At 39.7% G+C, this 15,695-nt stretch overlaps 1 protein-coding gene across 1 annotated transcript in view; it reads left to right on the top strand.

Moving 5' to 3' along the window:
• Window positions 1-15,332, top strand: part of NEGR1 (neuronal growth regulator 1) — an 817,401-nt gene extending 802,069 nt beyond the window's left edge. Inside the window, exons 6-7 of the mRNA XM_074220351.1 lie at window positions 14,783-14,934; window positions 15,283-15,332. Coding sequence (XP_074076452.1) covers window positions 14,783-14,934; window positions 15,283-15,332 — 202 coding nt within the window. The remainder of the gene's footprint in view (window positions 1-14,782; window positions 14,935-15,282) is intronic.
• Window positions 15,333-15,695: the final 363 nt, after the last annotated feature.

Here is a 15,695-nt window from a genome sequence, read left to right on the forward strand (position 1 = left end):
CCCACTATCTCCCAAAGCTGTCCAAGTTCACATTTACTGCTTTTGTCTTCCCTTTCCCAACCTCAGGGTCTTTTCCAATAAGCTCTGTCTTCTCATTATGTAACCAGAGTATTTAAGCTTCAGCTTTAGTAGTTGACCTTTCAGGAAATAGATTGAATTAATTTCTTTAAGTATTGATCAGCTTGAACTGTTTGAGGCCAAGGGAGTTTAAAGTCTTCTCTAGCACCACAATTCCAAGAGTCAATTCTGTAGCCCTCACCTTTCCTTATAGTCCTCTCTCACATAGCCAAAGATGGACAGTTTGATAGATACACTCATAAATAGACGTACATAAGCATATGTATTTCTACATATATGTATATGTATAGATGTATGAAAATGATTTTAAGAAGTTAACTGGGAAAACCACATAGTTGGCCCCACTTAATTTAACCTATAAAAGAAGCCAGAATATTTAGGAGACAAAGGTATGAAAGAAGAAGGTCACCCTGGACAAAGGCCCAGAGAGAGGAAGTAGAATTTTGTATGCAAAGAGCTCACAGAGTGGGTGATGTGGAATAATGTGTGATAATTCTAGAATGGTGGAGAAACAGTATTTTAATAGACTTCTTTAATTAACTATTTCCTAAACATTAATTGAGCATCTCCTATTTACTAGAGCATTTCATTAGACATGAGTTACAATGAAGCAGGAGAGAAGAACAAAATGCGGATATAATTAAAATCTGGAAGTAACATCAAAACATAAATAGAAATGTGTTCAGTTGGTTTTGATGAACATTCCCTCCTTAAGTTCAGAGAAAATTACCTGGAAAATATCCTCAATGTCATCAAACCCAACTTCCCCCCTTTGGACCACAAGGAAACAGGGAAGTCGACTTTACCCAAGGGAGCCAAACTGCTAAAGAACACAGGAGGGCAGCTCCCACCTCTTGACAGCAGACCTTTTACTCTTGCTTCCCTATCTTTAGCTCTTTTCTTCCAGTAGTGAAAAATCACCAGATCTGAGCTATTACAGGATTATTTTACTCAGCATACAATAGGTTTCTTTTTTTTTTTCCACTGGTTTTAAGATGATCCTAGACTGAGCTCTTTTATAGACTAAACTTTCCTTTGTTTCCCCACTTTAATCATTTAAAAATTAACTTGAACATAACCTCTTTTAAATAGTTAGATAATAATTTTCCCACAGAAATCTTAGAAAATGTCTAAACAAAGGCACACAGGTTAGTCTAATACTCTACTACGGGTTTTATCTAAAGCTTTGGTTTAAAAAAAAAGCTATGAAAAAGTCATTTTACAGAGCTTTATTTCACTCAGTAAAAAGGGACTTTGCCAATTCCTGGTCTTGGTCAGGGATCAATTCATGGGAATACATATGAGAAAACAACCATAAAAAGCTTCTGCTCACTTAACCTACCCTTTATCAGACCACAGATTCTCCTAGAGGCAACATACTACTTGAACACAAGGACCATATCATTTTCATCTTTCAGTCCCCAAGATTGGCCATAGCATTGGTACTCGATCAGTCTTTTCTTCAGTGCCCAATGTTCTTGTCCAATGGAAACTTCCAGAATTTGCCTTTTAGTCTTAGTTGTGTTATCTCTTCAGAATTATTACATAGCACGACCACTGTCCTTTTTACAGATTCAGAGAAATAGAAAGGACCTTGAAAGACTTCTAATCCAACCCATAAAGGACTCCCACTGTTATCTGATAAGTGGCATTAACTCTCTGCTTGAAGACTTCCAAACGAGAAATTATTACTTTCTGCAGTAGCTCATTTTACTCTTTAGTCTAATAATGGTTCAGAGATTTTCTCTATATCTCCAAGTCTAATAATTGGTCACATAATATTTTTCCATGTACTTCAATAGGTTTATCAGGTCCACCATGAGTGCCCTTGCTTCTAGGGAAAATAGAACAGTTCCCTCACTCTGTTTTCACATGGTACACATTGTAGACTCATCATCATCCTGATCTCTCTCCTCTGAACTGTCCAATTTATCCATGTCCTTCCTAAATACGCCTACCAGAACGAATACCACGTTCTGGCTATGAGCTGGAAAAGGTATAGGAAGCTTGGTGGTACAGTGGTTAGAGCACTTGATTTGAAATTATGAATATGCATTTGCATATAGTCTTCAGATGCTTAGTCCCTATATAATTATGGACAAGACATACCTTTTACCTTCAGTTTTCTATCTGTGAAATAGTGATAATAATAGTACCTACCTCATAGGACTGTTGTAATGGGTATGTAGGCAGATAGAGAGATAGATTTTAGATAGCTAGTTAAGTAGACAGGAATGTAAATAACAAATTTGATAGCTGTCTTTTAAATGCTTTGGAAACTTTAAAACATTATATAAATATATTATCATTATGCTTATTACATTTAGTGGAAACTATCTTGGAATTTTTCCTGAATATTACACCCCTCTCAAGACACAGCAATATTGCGTTGGTGTGTTTGACTGCCAAATGATACTATTGATTCATATTAATGTCACAGCTCCCTCAGAGCCCCAGATTTGCACAGGAAAAAGAGTCCAAAATTTCAATAAGAATGCATTCGCAAAACTTTCCATTTTGCCTCCTCAAAATACAACATCATGGGTCTCCCTTTATATTATAATGCCTTGGGTTCTGTTATAGAGTGATGCCAGTGGTGGGTCCCATGAATATCACTTCTGCACAACGGAGTGCGTTGGAATGTCCTAGGTGAAGCGCTTGGTTAAAATCCTGGGAAGATTCATTTTAGAATAGTTGCACACCAAAAATAGTCCTAGAGGCTACAAAAGCTACCTGCCCCAGGCCAAGTTGTCAGGGCTCCCTTCCTCTTACTTTGTACTAGGGAGGGTTAAGCAGGAGATGTTTTCTATGCAAAGCAACCCTTCTGGAGCAAACTGGCCCAAAGGTCCCTAATCTAAGAATATTAATTTCATTAAAATTGATAAAGCAAACAAGACATACATTTCAAATAACCTAATAAAGTCTGAAATCATTAAAGTGTTCTAATATATTATAATAACATTAATTTATTCAAATGTGAGACTAAAGATAGATATCCCTTGGGGCTAAGACAGTGATGCATGATATTCTTCAGTCTGTTTCTAGGAATAATCTCAGGAATAAAATGTTATCATATTGTTTTAGAGCCTGAAGTCCCAAGCAGCAGAGTCAACTCTGGGTTGCCATAGCAGCACACTTTTCTAATTCCCACCCCTCCCTGCTTTAACTGCTCTTCCTCCTCTCTCCCTTCCTCCTCCCCCTCCTCACATCTGGGCAAAGTCTAAATGAGTTTGCTACCTGGGAGGTAACTGAGGGGCCTTTGGTGAATCAATCGTGAAATTGTTGAGGAAGGTTTTCAGTCCATCTTCAAGACTCTTGTTTTCACAATAATTTCCTGCCTGTTCAATATTTAATCATCTTTTTTTCTTCTGGCATCTGAGAGAGATTATATTTGGATTTTCCAAAGAAACAGGCCACATTACTGAACAAGTATGAAACAGTTAACTGAAGCCCATATATGCATTGTTCGGCAAGATCTGTTGCTGCTCTGGTATTCTGTGACCTTCGAAATGGATGCTGATGGGGAACAGGGAGTTTTCATCTCTTTACGTCTCCTACCTCGGGGCAGCCAAGAAGCCTTTGCAGCTGCTTCCCTTTGAAATCGAAGGCTGCTGAGACAAAAGGCCCAATTGTTCGAAAAAGCTGAGCCAAGAAGAAGCAAATTGTTGGGAGGCCTTTGGCCAAAGGGAGCTTGGGACAGATAATTTGATCACCATCTTTTTATTGGTATTCTTATTATTCCCATTTGCCTTTCTGGGCCTCCTTCCTGGACTTCCCAACTTTGATTCGACTGCCATGGCTTGCACCACAAAGCCCCACTTGTCTGTCTAAACCTCTGGCTAATTCACTAACTAGACCCAGCCACACATGGAGGTTTGGCTTCTGATCTCCCTTCCTCTGCAGACTCCTAGAGTCTAATCTGAATGGAACTCTCTCTCCTCACCCTCACAAATCCCTTTACAGCATAGTCAGGCAGCAAGCATTTGTTAAAAGCCTTACTACATGGCGGGAATTCTGCTAGTTACTGAGGACACACACACAAACACACACACACACACACAGAGCAATCTCTGATGTCCAAGAGCTTAGAAATTCAAGTAGGGGAGCAGGAAGAAGCTCATGAAGTTAGTCACAACAAGCATTTATTAAATGCCTACTGTCTGCCAATCACCGGAATAAGCATAGGGGTACAGAGAAAGGCAAGAGACAGTTCTTACCCATGACCAGTTCAGTCTAAAGGTGGAGTCAAGATGTAAACAACTACATACAAACTTTACCTACCTATCCCTATGTCTATCTGTCTGTCTGTCCATCTGCCCATCCATCCTCTATCCATCCATCCATCCATCCATCCTCTATCCATCCATCCATCCATCCATCCATCCTTCTATCTATCCATCTATCATTCATCCATCCATCTACCTGTCACTTTCTGTGTGTGTATGTGTATGTGTATGTATGTGTGTGTGTGTGTGTATTTATCTGTTTGTGAGCTAAATTAAAGCTACTAAGTCGAGAAAAGGCATTGTATTCCAAGGGATCCGGAAAGGTTTTTTGTAGAAGGTAGGACTTTAGCTAAGATAGCCAAGGAAGTTAGGAAGTAAAAATACACATAAGAATTTGAAGGACAGTCTGAGAAGGAAAGGCATTAGCAGGTGAGGCAACCAGAATAAGGATGAACATTGGAATTAGGGTTAGGGTGAGACTCGGATCTCTGTCCTTAATACTTTAAATATGATGCGTAGACCTGATTGCAATGTCCTTGTTGTGAACTGCCCTAAGCAGAAGACAGCAAATCTTAAATCTGCACCTTAACCCTACAATCAATGTATTCATTAATGGTTCAATGTCACCTCTTCCATTTTGGCCTGACATATACTTTTGATTCAAATTGAACTTGTAGTCCTCTGAAATATCCAGATTTTTTCCAAATTTCTATCTAGTCAAGTGCTCCCCCCATCTTATTGTTGTGAATTTTTTTTTTGTTTTTGCTTTCCATTTGAGTATTTCTGTGTATCCCCATTCACTGTCTTCCTTTTAGACGTTATCACATGTTCTAACCTGTCTGTAATTCTTGTATTCTGTATTCAGGGACCGCTAGGTGGCACAGTGGATAGAGAACAAGTATTGGAGCCAGGAGGATGGGAGTTTGAATTCACCTCAGACACTTGATATTACCTGTGTGACCCTGAACAAGTCACTTAACCATGATCACCTTGCTTCCAGGGTCATCTCCAATCATTCTAATTCATATCTGGTCTCTGTACTCAGATGGTTCTGGAGAAAGTGAGGCTGATGGCTTAGTTCAGCCCCCCCCACACACACACACACATGCACACACACTCAGATCCAGTTCCATGTGTTTATCATGGCATCATCTCCATGATATCATGGTCTTCTCTTTTTATACTTTTTTAGGGGTTTTTTGCAAGGCAAATGGGGTTAAGTGGCTTGCCCAAGGTCACACAGCTAGGTGATTATTAAGTGTCTGAGGCCGGATTTGAACTCAGGTCCTCCTGATTCCAGGGATGGTGCTCTGTCCACTGCGCCACCTAGCCACCCCCAAACATGGTTTTCTTAAAAAACAAAGGACATAAATCAACCTCATCATGATCTTGAGTCTGTATCCACCATACTATAGGGTAAATGTTTCTTATAGCTTTGTTTCATTTGAAATAGAGCATTCCCCCTTCTGCCTTTATCTAAGTTGCTGATAGAAATGGCAAAGAGCTTGGCACCAAGATCATATATCTTGGTCCTTCCACTGCCAAGTGAGCATTGAGTTATTAGTGATTGCTCTTTGTGTCTGAGCATTTAACTGATTTGAAATCCCCATCAGTGCACCTTCTTCTAACCACATGCCCCTATGTTTTCCACAAAATTAGCCTGGGAGATTTGATTAAATGCTTGGCCAAACCCCTAGGTCATCATTCTCTGGATCTAACTTTGTAACTCTAGGAAAACTCATAAGCTGAATCTGGCATGATCTGTGCTTTAGGAGTTCAGTTTAATTCAAACCAAAAGATGTATTACTGTTAATAATAGTCATAATGATAATGTTCAGTCAATTTTCAGTCCTATAATACTCTGTGTTATCATTTGGGATTTCTTGACATGGTTCACCATTTCCTTCTTCAACTCATTTTACAGAAGAGGAAACTGAGGCTAAGAGGATCTGACTCTTCCAGAGTCACACAGGTAACAAGTGTCTGAGGCCCAATTTGATCTCAGGAACATGAGTTTCCCTGATGCCAGGCCTGGGGCTCTTTCCCCTGTTCCACTTGGCTGCCCCAATAATGATCTCAGATAACATTTATTCAGGACTGTCAGCTACTTTACAATCATTATTTTCTTTGACACTGGCAACAACTTTGGAATACAGATGCTTATTATTTCCCTCATTTTACAGTTGAGGCAAAAAAGAAATTAAGTGACTTGTCCAGGGTCACACAGAGAGTGAGTGTGTGAGGTCAAATTCGAACTCAGTCCTTCTGACTCCAGGCGCAGATCTCTTTGTACTGTGTGTAGCAGGGTCATAGATCCAGATGCAAAAACTGAACAGGAGCCTACTAAACAGGGGGATAACATTTCTATACACCAATAATAAACTTTTTCTACAAAGCAGTTTCAAGAGGAAGGGAGCACTGATGCCTGGTCATCCCGAGGGCCTTATGGAGGTGGTGACAAGGATTCTAGGAGAACAAAGGAAAGAAGAGGGGATTCCAGATATTGCAGAAAGCCTCGATAAAGAGGCATAAAGATGGAGAGTGGGAAACAGAAGGCAGACCATTCTGACTGGTGACATCAGAATGGACCTGATAGGAAATAACTGGTGAGGGAGGCAGGGAGGCCCTTCCAAGAAAAAAGCATTCCCTACTTTTTCCTAGAGCCAGTGATGCTACTGACTCTCTGTGGCCACTTACTGTTTCATTCTCTCTCTCTATTTTTTTGTTTTTACAGGGCAATGGGGTTAAGTGACTTGCCCAAGGTCACACAGCTAGGTGTCCGAGGTCACATTTGAACTCAGGTCCTCCTGACTCCAGGGCCAGTACTCTATCCACTGCCCCACCTAGCTACCCCCTGTTTCATGACTTCTTTACCAATATCTACCAGAATTTTGTCAGATTTGAGGTAAAACCTAGTTTACAGATATCATTTTCTTCCCCCTTTTTCCATCATAAGACAATACATATATATATATTATATACACACACACACACACACACACACACACACACACACACACACACACATATATATATATATATATATATATATATATATATAATATATATATATGTTGTTCTTCCAGGCTCAAGCTGTCACATTCTCTACATTCTACAAATAACACAAACAGTGGGCCTGAAATCATATCCACTGGCTATTTCAAGCCACAAAGACTACATTCATTTTGACCAGAAGACTCCAACCAATTAGGGACAGCAAGGTGTTCTCTTACTGCCTCTCTTTTTATCTTGGAAACCATCTCCCATCATCCCCTTTGCTATGTCTTTTCCAGTCCAAAGATCATCCTCATTTGTGGAGAAAGCAAAAGTAAAATAATCGTTGAATAGCTTTGTCTTCTCTCAGTGACCCATTATTGTCTTCCCATCTTCCTCTACTGCCCCACACCCTAGCAGTCATCTTCTGTCTTTGACAAAGCTGTTTGCTGGGATTTCTTCAGTTGAGCCTGTGCCTTAGCTCCTTGTATCCTCATCTTGCCATGCAGAATTGGTGAATGGATGATGCTGTGAGAATACATGGGTGTGGCTGGGCAGGAGCAGGGGAGTGCTGAGGCCCTGGTACTCGGATAATTCTTTCCAGCTTCCTAATGAATCCCAGCGGAACAAGCTGTCAGCCCAAAGAGCCCTGGAGCATTCAGCCACAGTGCTAAGAGGAGCTCGGGTCTATAAATACAAATTGATGCAACCTATGCTGAGCCAGGACCCTGTTGTATAGTTCTCTAATGATGAAATTCAAGGAAATTCCTATTCATGTTGCATTAGATGACCTTTGAGTTTCTGTCTGATTCTGCAGGTCTTCACTATGGTAGGAGCTCAGTCAAGGCCATTAAGAGGGTGGGGAGCAAAGGAAAAAAGGCAGCTAAGGGGGAAGCCAAGGTTAAGGACCAGCAGAATGTAAACAGGAGTTGGACAAGATGGGGTGAAGGTTTCAAGGGCAGATAACGGCCCTTGTCCAACTGTTTATCTGTGCGGTCCAAGTGGTGGCTATATGCATGTATGAAGAGAAGAAAGCAAGGAGAGAATAGAAGGAAGAATCTAGGCAAATGTTAAAGAATGTAGTGACTAGAGGAGAAGGCAAGGCAGCTTCATCAGAGAGGCTTATTTCAGCACCATTTTAAGCTAGACTAGAATAAAGGGACATTGTGAAGTTCAATAATCGATGATGGAAATTTTGCCAACAATTACTCTCCATAGGATCAGGGAAGTACTGAGAAGGGAGCCCCTTGTAGGTAAAATGAGTCCCCAAATTCTGATTAGAAGTTGTATGAGGGTGCCTTCATTCCTAGTGTCCCACTGCGGGGGGCTTCCCTTAGTGAACTGCAGTGGGGAAGGCAACAGCTCAGAGGTTATTGATATCAGGAAGCAACCTTGGATGCATTCTCTTGTAGCATGAGAAGGTCCATTGAGTGCCTGGTCCACTGCCCCAAGACATCCTTCCGAGGCACCGTCTACCTCTGATACCTCAAGGTTCTGTGCTTCACCAGCCATCCTAGCTGTAGTAGTGTCCCACTACTTCTGGAGGGGATCCCGTTTACTTGGAGGGACCAGTCCATGTTCCTTTTCTGCTTGGATTATTCCAGAGGAGGAGATTCCATGATACCATATATCACTTCAATAGAGAGACCAGTATCTAGAGGCTGACCATTTGTGACTTTTGAAGCACTTATGTATATATGAATTACAAACATAGACATACATACATGGCTGTATATAGAAATCAATAAATACAAATGCATAGAATTTCTCCCTACTCGACCATAAGCCCCTAGAGGGCAAGGCCTATTTCATTTTTATCTTGGCATCACTAGCATTATGTATATGAGCTATTTTGTGGGTGTTTAATGAATGCTTTCTGATTGAGTGATTAGTGATTCACACCACAAATGAATGAATGAAAGAAAAAGCATTTATTGGAGCTTGGGCGATGTGCCAAACTCTAGGCTAAGCACTGGGAATAGAAATTAAAAAAAAAACAGTGAAACAGCCCCTGTTCTCCATGAGGTAATGTTGATTAGGAGAGACAACATGTAAGCTCAAGAAAAGTCCTAGAAATCTCAAGTGCACAACATCAACCCAATGGAAGTGCCCAGAGGAGCAGAAGACATATTAAATTAATCAGCTCATAGGAGGTGGGCATTCAATGGTGAGTCTGTAATCTGGTGTCCATAGAACCCACTTTTTCTGGGGTAGATTTCAAGGGATCCATGGATTTGGATGGGGAAATGGACATCTTTACTTTCACTAACCTCTAACTGAAATTTAGCATTGCCTTCAATTATTTCAAAGGGCTATTGTGAAAAGCAGCTTGTAGGCTTCACCAGAACTCCAAAGGGGTCCACTCTGTGCTCCAAATGATTCAGACCCCTTGGCTTACAAGGAGGGCAGCTGACCCTCTGTCACATTGTTGTTTCCCATCTGGAAGAGTGAACTGAGGACTGATCTTGAAATCAGAAAAACCTCAATTTTGGATCTGCCTCTTATGACCAAAGGCAACCATAGTTGAGTCAATTAGGCTGTTAATCCCCCCAAACAAGTTTCTATGTTCTAGGTTCTAGTCCTCTTGGCAGTGGAAGTGTCCACACTAGAACTTTCAACCCAAATGAATTCATAGTTTAAACATCCCTGTTGCCTTACTTTTCTTCTTAAATTATTTGTCAAAGGACTTGTATTTTTTAAATTAAAAAAGTCTGGGGTGGCTAGGTGACACAGTGGATAGAGCACTGTCCCTGGATTCAGGAGGACCTGAGTTCAAATCCAACCTCAGACACTTAATCATGACCTAGCTGTGTGGCCTTGGGCAAGCCACTTAACCCCATTGCCTTGCAAAAAAAATCCTTAAAAAAGTCTTAAATGATATTTTTAAAATGTCACCACATTCAGTGGAGGAGAGTTTTATATACTATTCCACTTCTTTTTGAATCTAATTTCTGAATCCTAGCCCTGCCACTCATTTACCTGTGTGATCTTGGAAGAGATACTTCTATATTTAGGCCTCAATTGTCTCATTTGCAAAATAACCAAATGACCTTTAAGGTCCCTTTAAACACTAGATCTATAATCTTCCGACAAAGAATTCTCAGTCACTGGGGAAGCAGAGATGCCTGCAGTCTTGTGGGGGATTTGAAAATGCCCTTTTATTTCCTCCTCTTCTCAGGAGAATTCCCCCCCAGGGACTGGCCCAGCTATTAGAGAAGCTGCTTAACTTTTTTGCATTTTCTAGTTGCTAGTGAAGACTTGGCCTTGGAGGTGGAGGTGCATTGTAGTTCTCTTTCCAGGGAGTGCTGCCCTCCAGAGAACGTATGTGTGATATACAGGCAGGCAGGAGTGATCTGGGTTCTAGCTATAAAGCTTCTAGGGGAATGAAACTGTCACTTTTTTATGCGGCAACATAAACTGATTAGTTGAAAATAAAGTCATTAATGGAATGCAAAAAGATATCCAATAACCACTCTGCAAATGTAGCACTAATGACAATAGATTTGCATTTGGAGGCAGAGAGGAAAAACACACACAGCTTCCTCTCCATGTTCCATGTCTGACATTCTTGTTTCCAAGTGCTAGCTCATTCAGATTATTGCTTAGGTTAAAGTTGGTTCAATGTTTATTCAAGGCGAGGTTTTATTAATAAGATTAAAGTTGGGCCTGGATGGTCCCAGATTCTGCGTTTACATGACCTGGAAGTAATTCCCAGCAGAATCAAGCAAGAATGCCTATTTTTAATCTTGCATTTAAGAACTGTATATTTTATCTTAGATTAGATGCAAGACACGTTATACAATGCAGTGGAGTTCAAAATGAATTCTCTTTATTAGCATTTTTGGTACTTTAAAAATAAAATTATAATACTAAACCTTGGAAAATATACAAAAGAGCAAAAATTAATAGACAATCCAAACTGTAAGCTTCAATAGCTGGGCTCTGGTAGACACCTTCAAAATGGAATATTGTCTCCCTGGAAGAATTTGTCTTGTAATGAGGAAAACAGCAGAGAATCCAAAGCTCACCAGTTTGAAGCTGGAAGGAACCTGACCAGTTTTTAGTCAAATCCTCCCATTTTGCAAATGAAGAGACTAAGGCCCAAAGAGGTTACATCACTCTTGTTAAGGCACCCAATGAGAGTCTGAAGTGGAATTTAAAATTGGATCTTTCTGACTCCAAGTCCAGAATGCTATCCACTATATCACATAGAATGAATAAATGTATATGTAAATGTATATGCATCAGTAATTCCAAAGTAAATGTAACATCACTGTTTTGAGGGAACACACAAATTCTGTTATTATAAGTGGCATTGTCCCTAATTTGCACCTGAGGAAATTGAGACTCAGTTTTCTTTGTTGATCCCATTTGGGATTCTCTTGGCAAAGATACTGTAGTGCTGTGCCATTTCCTTCTCCAGTTCATTTTACAGATGAATTTTCCTCCTCCTCCTCCTCCTCCCCCTTCTGCTGCTTCTGCTTCTTCTAGTCTTTTTTCTTTTTCTTCATCTTTGTCTTCATCATTATCTTCTTTATCTTTTCCTCCTCCTCCTCCTCCTCACCCTCATCATCATCTTTCTATGAGTCCCCGACTCAAGGATCTAATATTTTATAATAAAGGAAATAACTTAAGGTCCTATAAAGGAGATAATAAAAGCAAATATTGGGACATTTCTTTCATGGACTTCACAGTCTAGAGCTTACACACCTGAAATAAGGTTTGCATTTATAAAAAAGAAAATAATGCAAAACAGTTTAGTGGTCCATCTCAAGTGCTCTTTCAAGTGTCTTGACTTTGCAAGTTATAGCAATGTTTGGAGGGGTGAGATCAATGGATGCACTTATGGGGACAGTTTCAAGGGGAAGGATCTGAACCAGGTCCTCCAATAGATTATAGGATTGAAATTGAAATCAAAAACGAGGAGAGAATATCCCAGGTCACAAACATTATAATTAAAGGTGAAGAAGCAGGAATTACAAAGAAATAAATCATATAATAATGTATTTAGAGCTTCAGTGAAATGAACTTAGAGGTCATCTCCCTTAGCTGTAGCTTGAGATCCTCAAAAGTATGATAAGTCCCCTTATTTTATGGACAAGAAAATGGAATCTCTGAGAAGATGACTTGTTACAAAGGTGACAAATAGTAAAGCCGAGATGCAAACTAGTCTAATTAGAGAATCATGGGATTTCCAGGCTAACAAGGATCGCAAAAACAATCTGTCCAAAATAAGAATTCTTACTGAAAACAGCTGAAAAATGGTCACTCAGCACCTGTCTGCTTGAAGACTTCCATGGAGAGGGAGCTTCTCTCAGTTGACAGTCCATTATCCCCCAGGATAGTTCTGATTGATGTGCTCTGGTCACATTTATGGCTGCCTCAGTTTTTATGCCACTTTCTAACCTATTCTACACCATATTTTCTCCACCTCAACCATTATCTCCTCCTCTTCCCTACCAGAAGCTCCTCTTCCTCTGGGTCCCCTGGTCTGCCAGATGTTTTTTTTTGTTTGTTTGTTTGTTTGTTTTTGCCTTCTCTAGCCAAAGCCACTTGCCATATATCTGTGAAGGTTTCCCAACCATCTGTGCCTTCCCTTTATTTCTATGCTCCTGAGGACAGGGGCCTCGATGTTTGCTTCCTTTTGTAGGAGCATAGTGACTGTCACTATTCCGTCATTTCATTCTGAAGGCTCTTGGTGACCCCATTTGGGGGTTTTCTTGGCAAAGATACTGGAGTGGTTGCCAGTGCCTTCTTCAAGCAAAGGAACTAGTGCAGGATTAACACTGACTAAACACTAGCTCTTATCTCTATCCAGCTCCCCTAGCCAATGGGTGGTAATAGAATGTATTGAGGATGGCAAGAAGAATGGTCTTCTTCTAGGGGAGGTTTGGTTTCCTCTGGTAGTTTCTTTGTATTTATCCTGGTTTGTTTAGATTTCTTTGCCTATTTCTCCCCCCTTAGATGGTAAGCTCCTTGAGAAGAGCAATTGCCTTTTGTGTCTTTTGATATTCCTAGTACTTAGTCTGGAATACACTAGGGATATACTGAATAAACATGGATTGACTGATATAATAGCTGCCAGATGAATAGTTAGGATGGTATTCCAGAGTCATAAATCTGGAATTCAAGGGGATTTCAGAGGCTCATTTTACAGATGAAAAACTGAGGCCCATAAGTAAAGAGGGATTTGAGCCCAAGGCTTATGACTAAAATTATTAGCCCTTGAATGTCATGCAAATTGGAGTTGGGACATAAACCAGTGCGGGGGAATGGAGCTATTGTGGATTCTTGGCAAAGGCAGCAACCATGAATGTTAGGAGGTTTTTAGAGGATGGGATAGAAGAAAGGGAAGCCTGGCATATGTTTATTTCCTCTTGTAAATGTTCAATAGTATTAATAGATATATTTAGAAGTTAGAGATAAGTAAGCATATCCCTCTCTCCATTTAATACCCATGTTGAATGAAGCAGTGTATGTCAATTCACAAAAGCCACCCAAGTTAGATGAGTAAGGTTCCAGGACTCCAAATCCTGGCCTCTCAACTCTATCACATGTCATCTAAAATGAGAACAGCTCAGGGATGTCCTTTAGAATTGGCATTAGAGATAAGATTCATCCTACCTGACTCTCGAGTAACCTGACCTAGAAATTCCCTTTTTTTCTCAGTGATTCTCTAATAGAAAACTATAACTTGAACTTTATTTTCTTATTTTTGTTGACTTCAGTGGGAAAATATGTAATGTTTCATTGGTGTTCAGCTTTCTTAAAAGCAAAATAATTCTCTATTGAGACTATCTGAGCAAAGTTTGTTTCAGAAAGTTAGTTTAATGAGCAGATCTATTCACTATTCTATTACACAGCTGTAGATCTATCTACTCTCCCCATCTATAAAGGTAACTAGGTGGCATATTGAATATAATGTTGGACCTGGAGTCAAAAAGACCTGAGTTCAAATCTGGCCTCAGATACATACTAACTCTGTTCCCTCTGTTTGTCTTGGTTTCCTCATCAGTAAAATGGGGAAAATAATAGCTCCTACCTCCCAGGATTGTTATAAGGATCAAATTTGTTAAACTCTTAGCATAGTGATTATACATCATACAGTTGGTGTTATGTAAATGCTCATTTCCTTCTTCCCTTCCCTTCTCATTGTAACTAGAATGAATATTCATTCAATCATCCTGCCATTGTGCCTGCTTCCACTGGATAGGTAGGTTAAACAATTATAAACTGCAAATGCATCAAGATGGTCTTGGCTATGTCCATGTTGGAGCTTCCCAATAAACTCCTTAAGGATAGTATCCATTTTTACAAGTTCTAAATAGTTAGGAGACATTTAAATAGATGTTTGTGAAATGGAATTGGATTGGATTAGATTGAATTGATGGACTATTATTATATTATCATAGCAGCACCATCCTAGAAAAACTCAATTTATACATAAAAACATAGGTGACCTAGAGTTTGCTTTTATCTTCCAGGCTCTTCAATGGACAACAAGGAATCATCATTCAAAACTTTAGTACAAGATCCATCCTCACTGTCACCAATGTTACACAGGAGCACTTTGGAAACTATACATGCGTGGCTGCCAATAAGCTAGGCACAACCAATGCTAGCTTGCCTCTTAACCGTAAGTAACCTAAATGTGCTCTTTGCCTACTTTCAGAGGGTTCAACGTATCGATTTCCATGGTGGGGGGGACAAAGTATGAAAACTAAATGCTCATCCTTTATGAGCTGGTCCTTTATGAATAAGAAGGACCTGAGTTCTGAACAATATGTGATTCCTATAGATGAGATGTTGAGATTTAAGAAATATATATCACTGTTTAGGAAGGGAAAAGAATTTTGTTGAGGTTACAACCAAAATCATACAACTGACCATTCACATTGGATATGGCTAGCATGGAATTCATTTCTGATATTTTCAGGAGTCTGAAATTTAGACTAGCAATTTTCTTCTGGTTCTTTTCTCTCAGAATTAGCTTGGAATATTCATCTGACACATGATAAAAGCAGCAAGCCATAAGACATCTGTTCCGAGACCAAGCATGGACTTTGTGTAGGAAACCCTTTATCGATTCTGGTTTTGGAAACAAAAGAGATTTTTTAATACTTTGTTATAAACACAGATGTGGAAAATTCAAAATGAATATTTTCGGAGAATTGGAAATAAGCAAAGAAGAATAAATTTAAGGAGAATTCAGAGTAAAGAATTAGGATGGATTTGGGCATTTAAAAAAAAGTTGCTTCCCAACTTGGTATCAACAGATTGATGAATTAGAGATTGGGTTTTTCTCCAAAGACATTTTTGAAAAAGTATCTTTCATGTGCCAGACTACTCAGGAACCACCTTTGTCTTCCATGATAAAATATATGTTGTCATGTTCTG

Source organism: Macrotis lagotis, chromosome 2 (assembly GCF_037893015.1).
Source record: "Macrotis lagotis isolate mMagLag1 chromosome 2, bilby.v1.9.chrom.fasta, whole genome shotgun sequence".
NCBI lineage: Eukaryota > Metazoa > Chordata > Mammalia > Peramelemorphia > Peramelidae > Macrotis > Macrotis lagotis.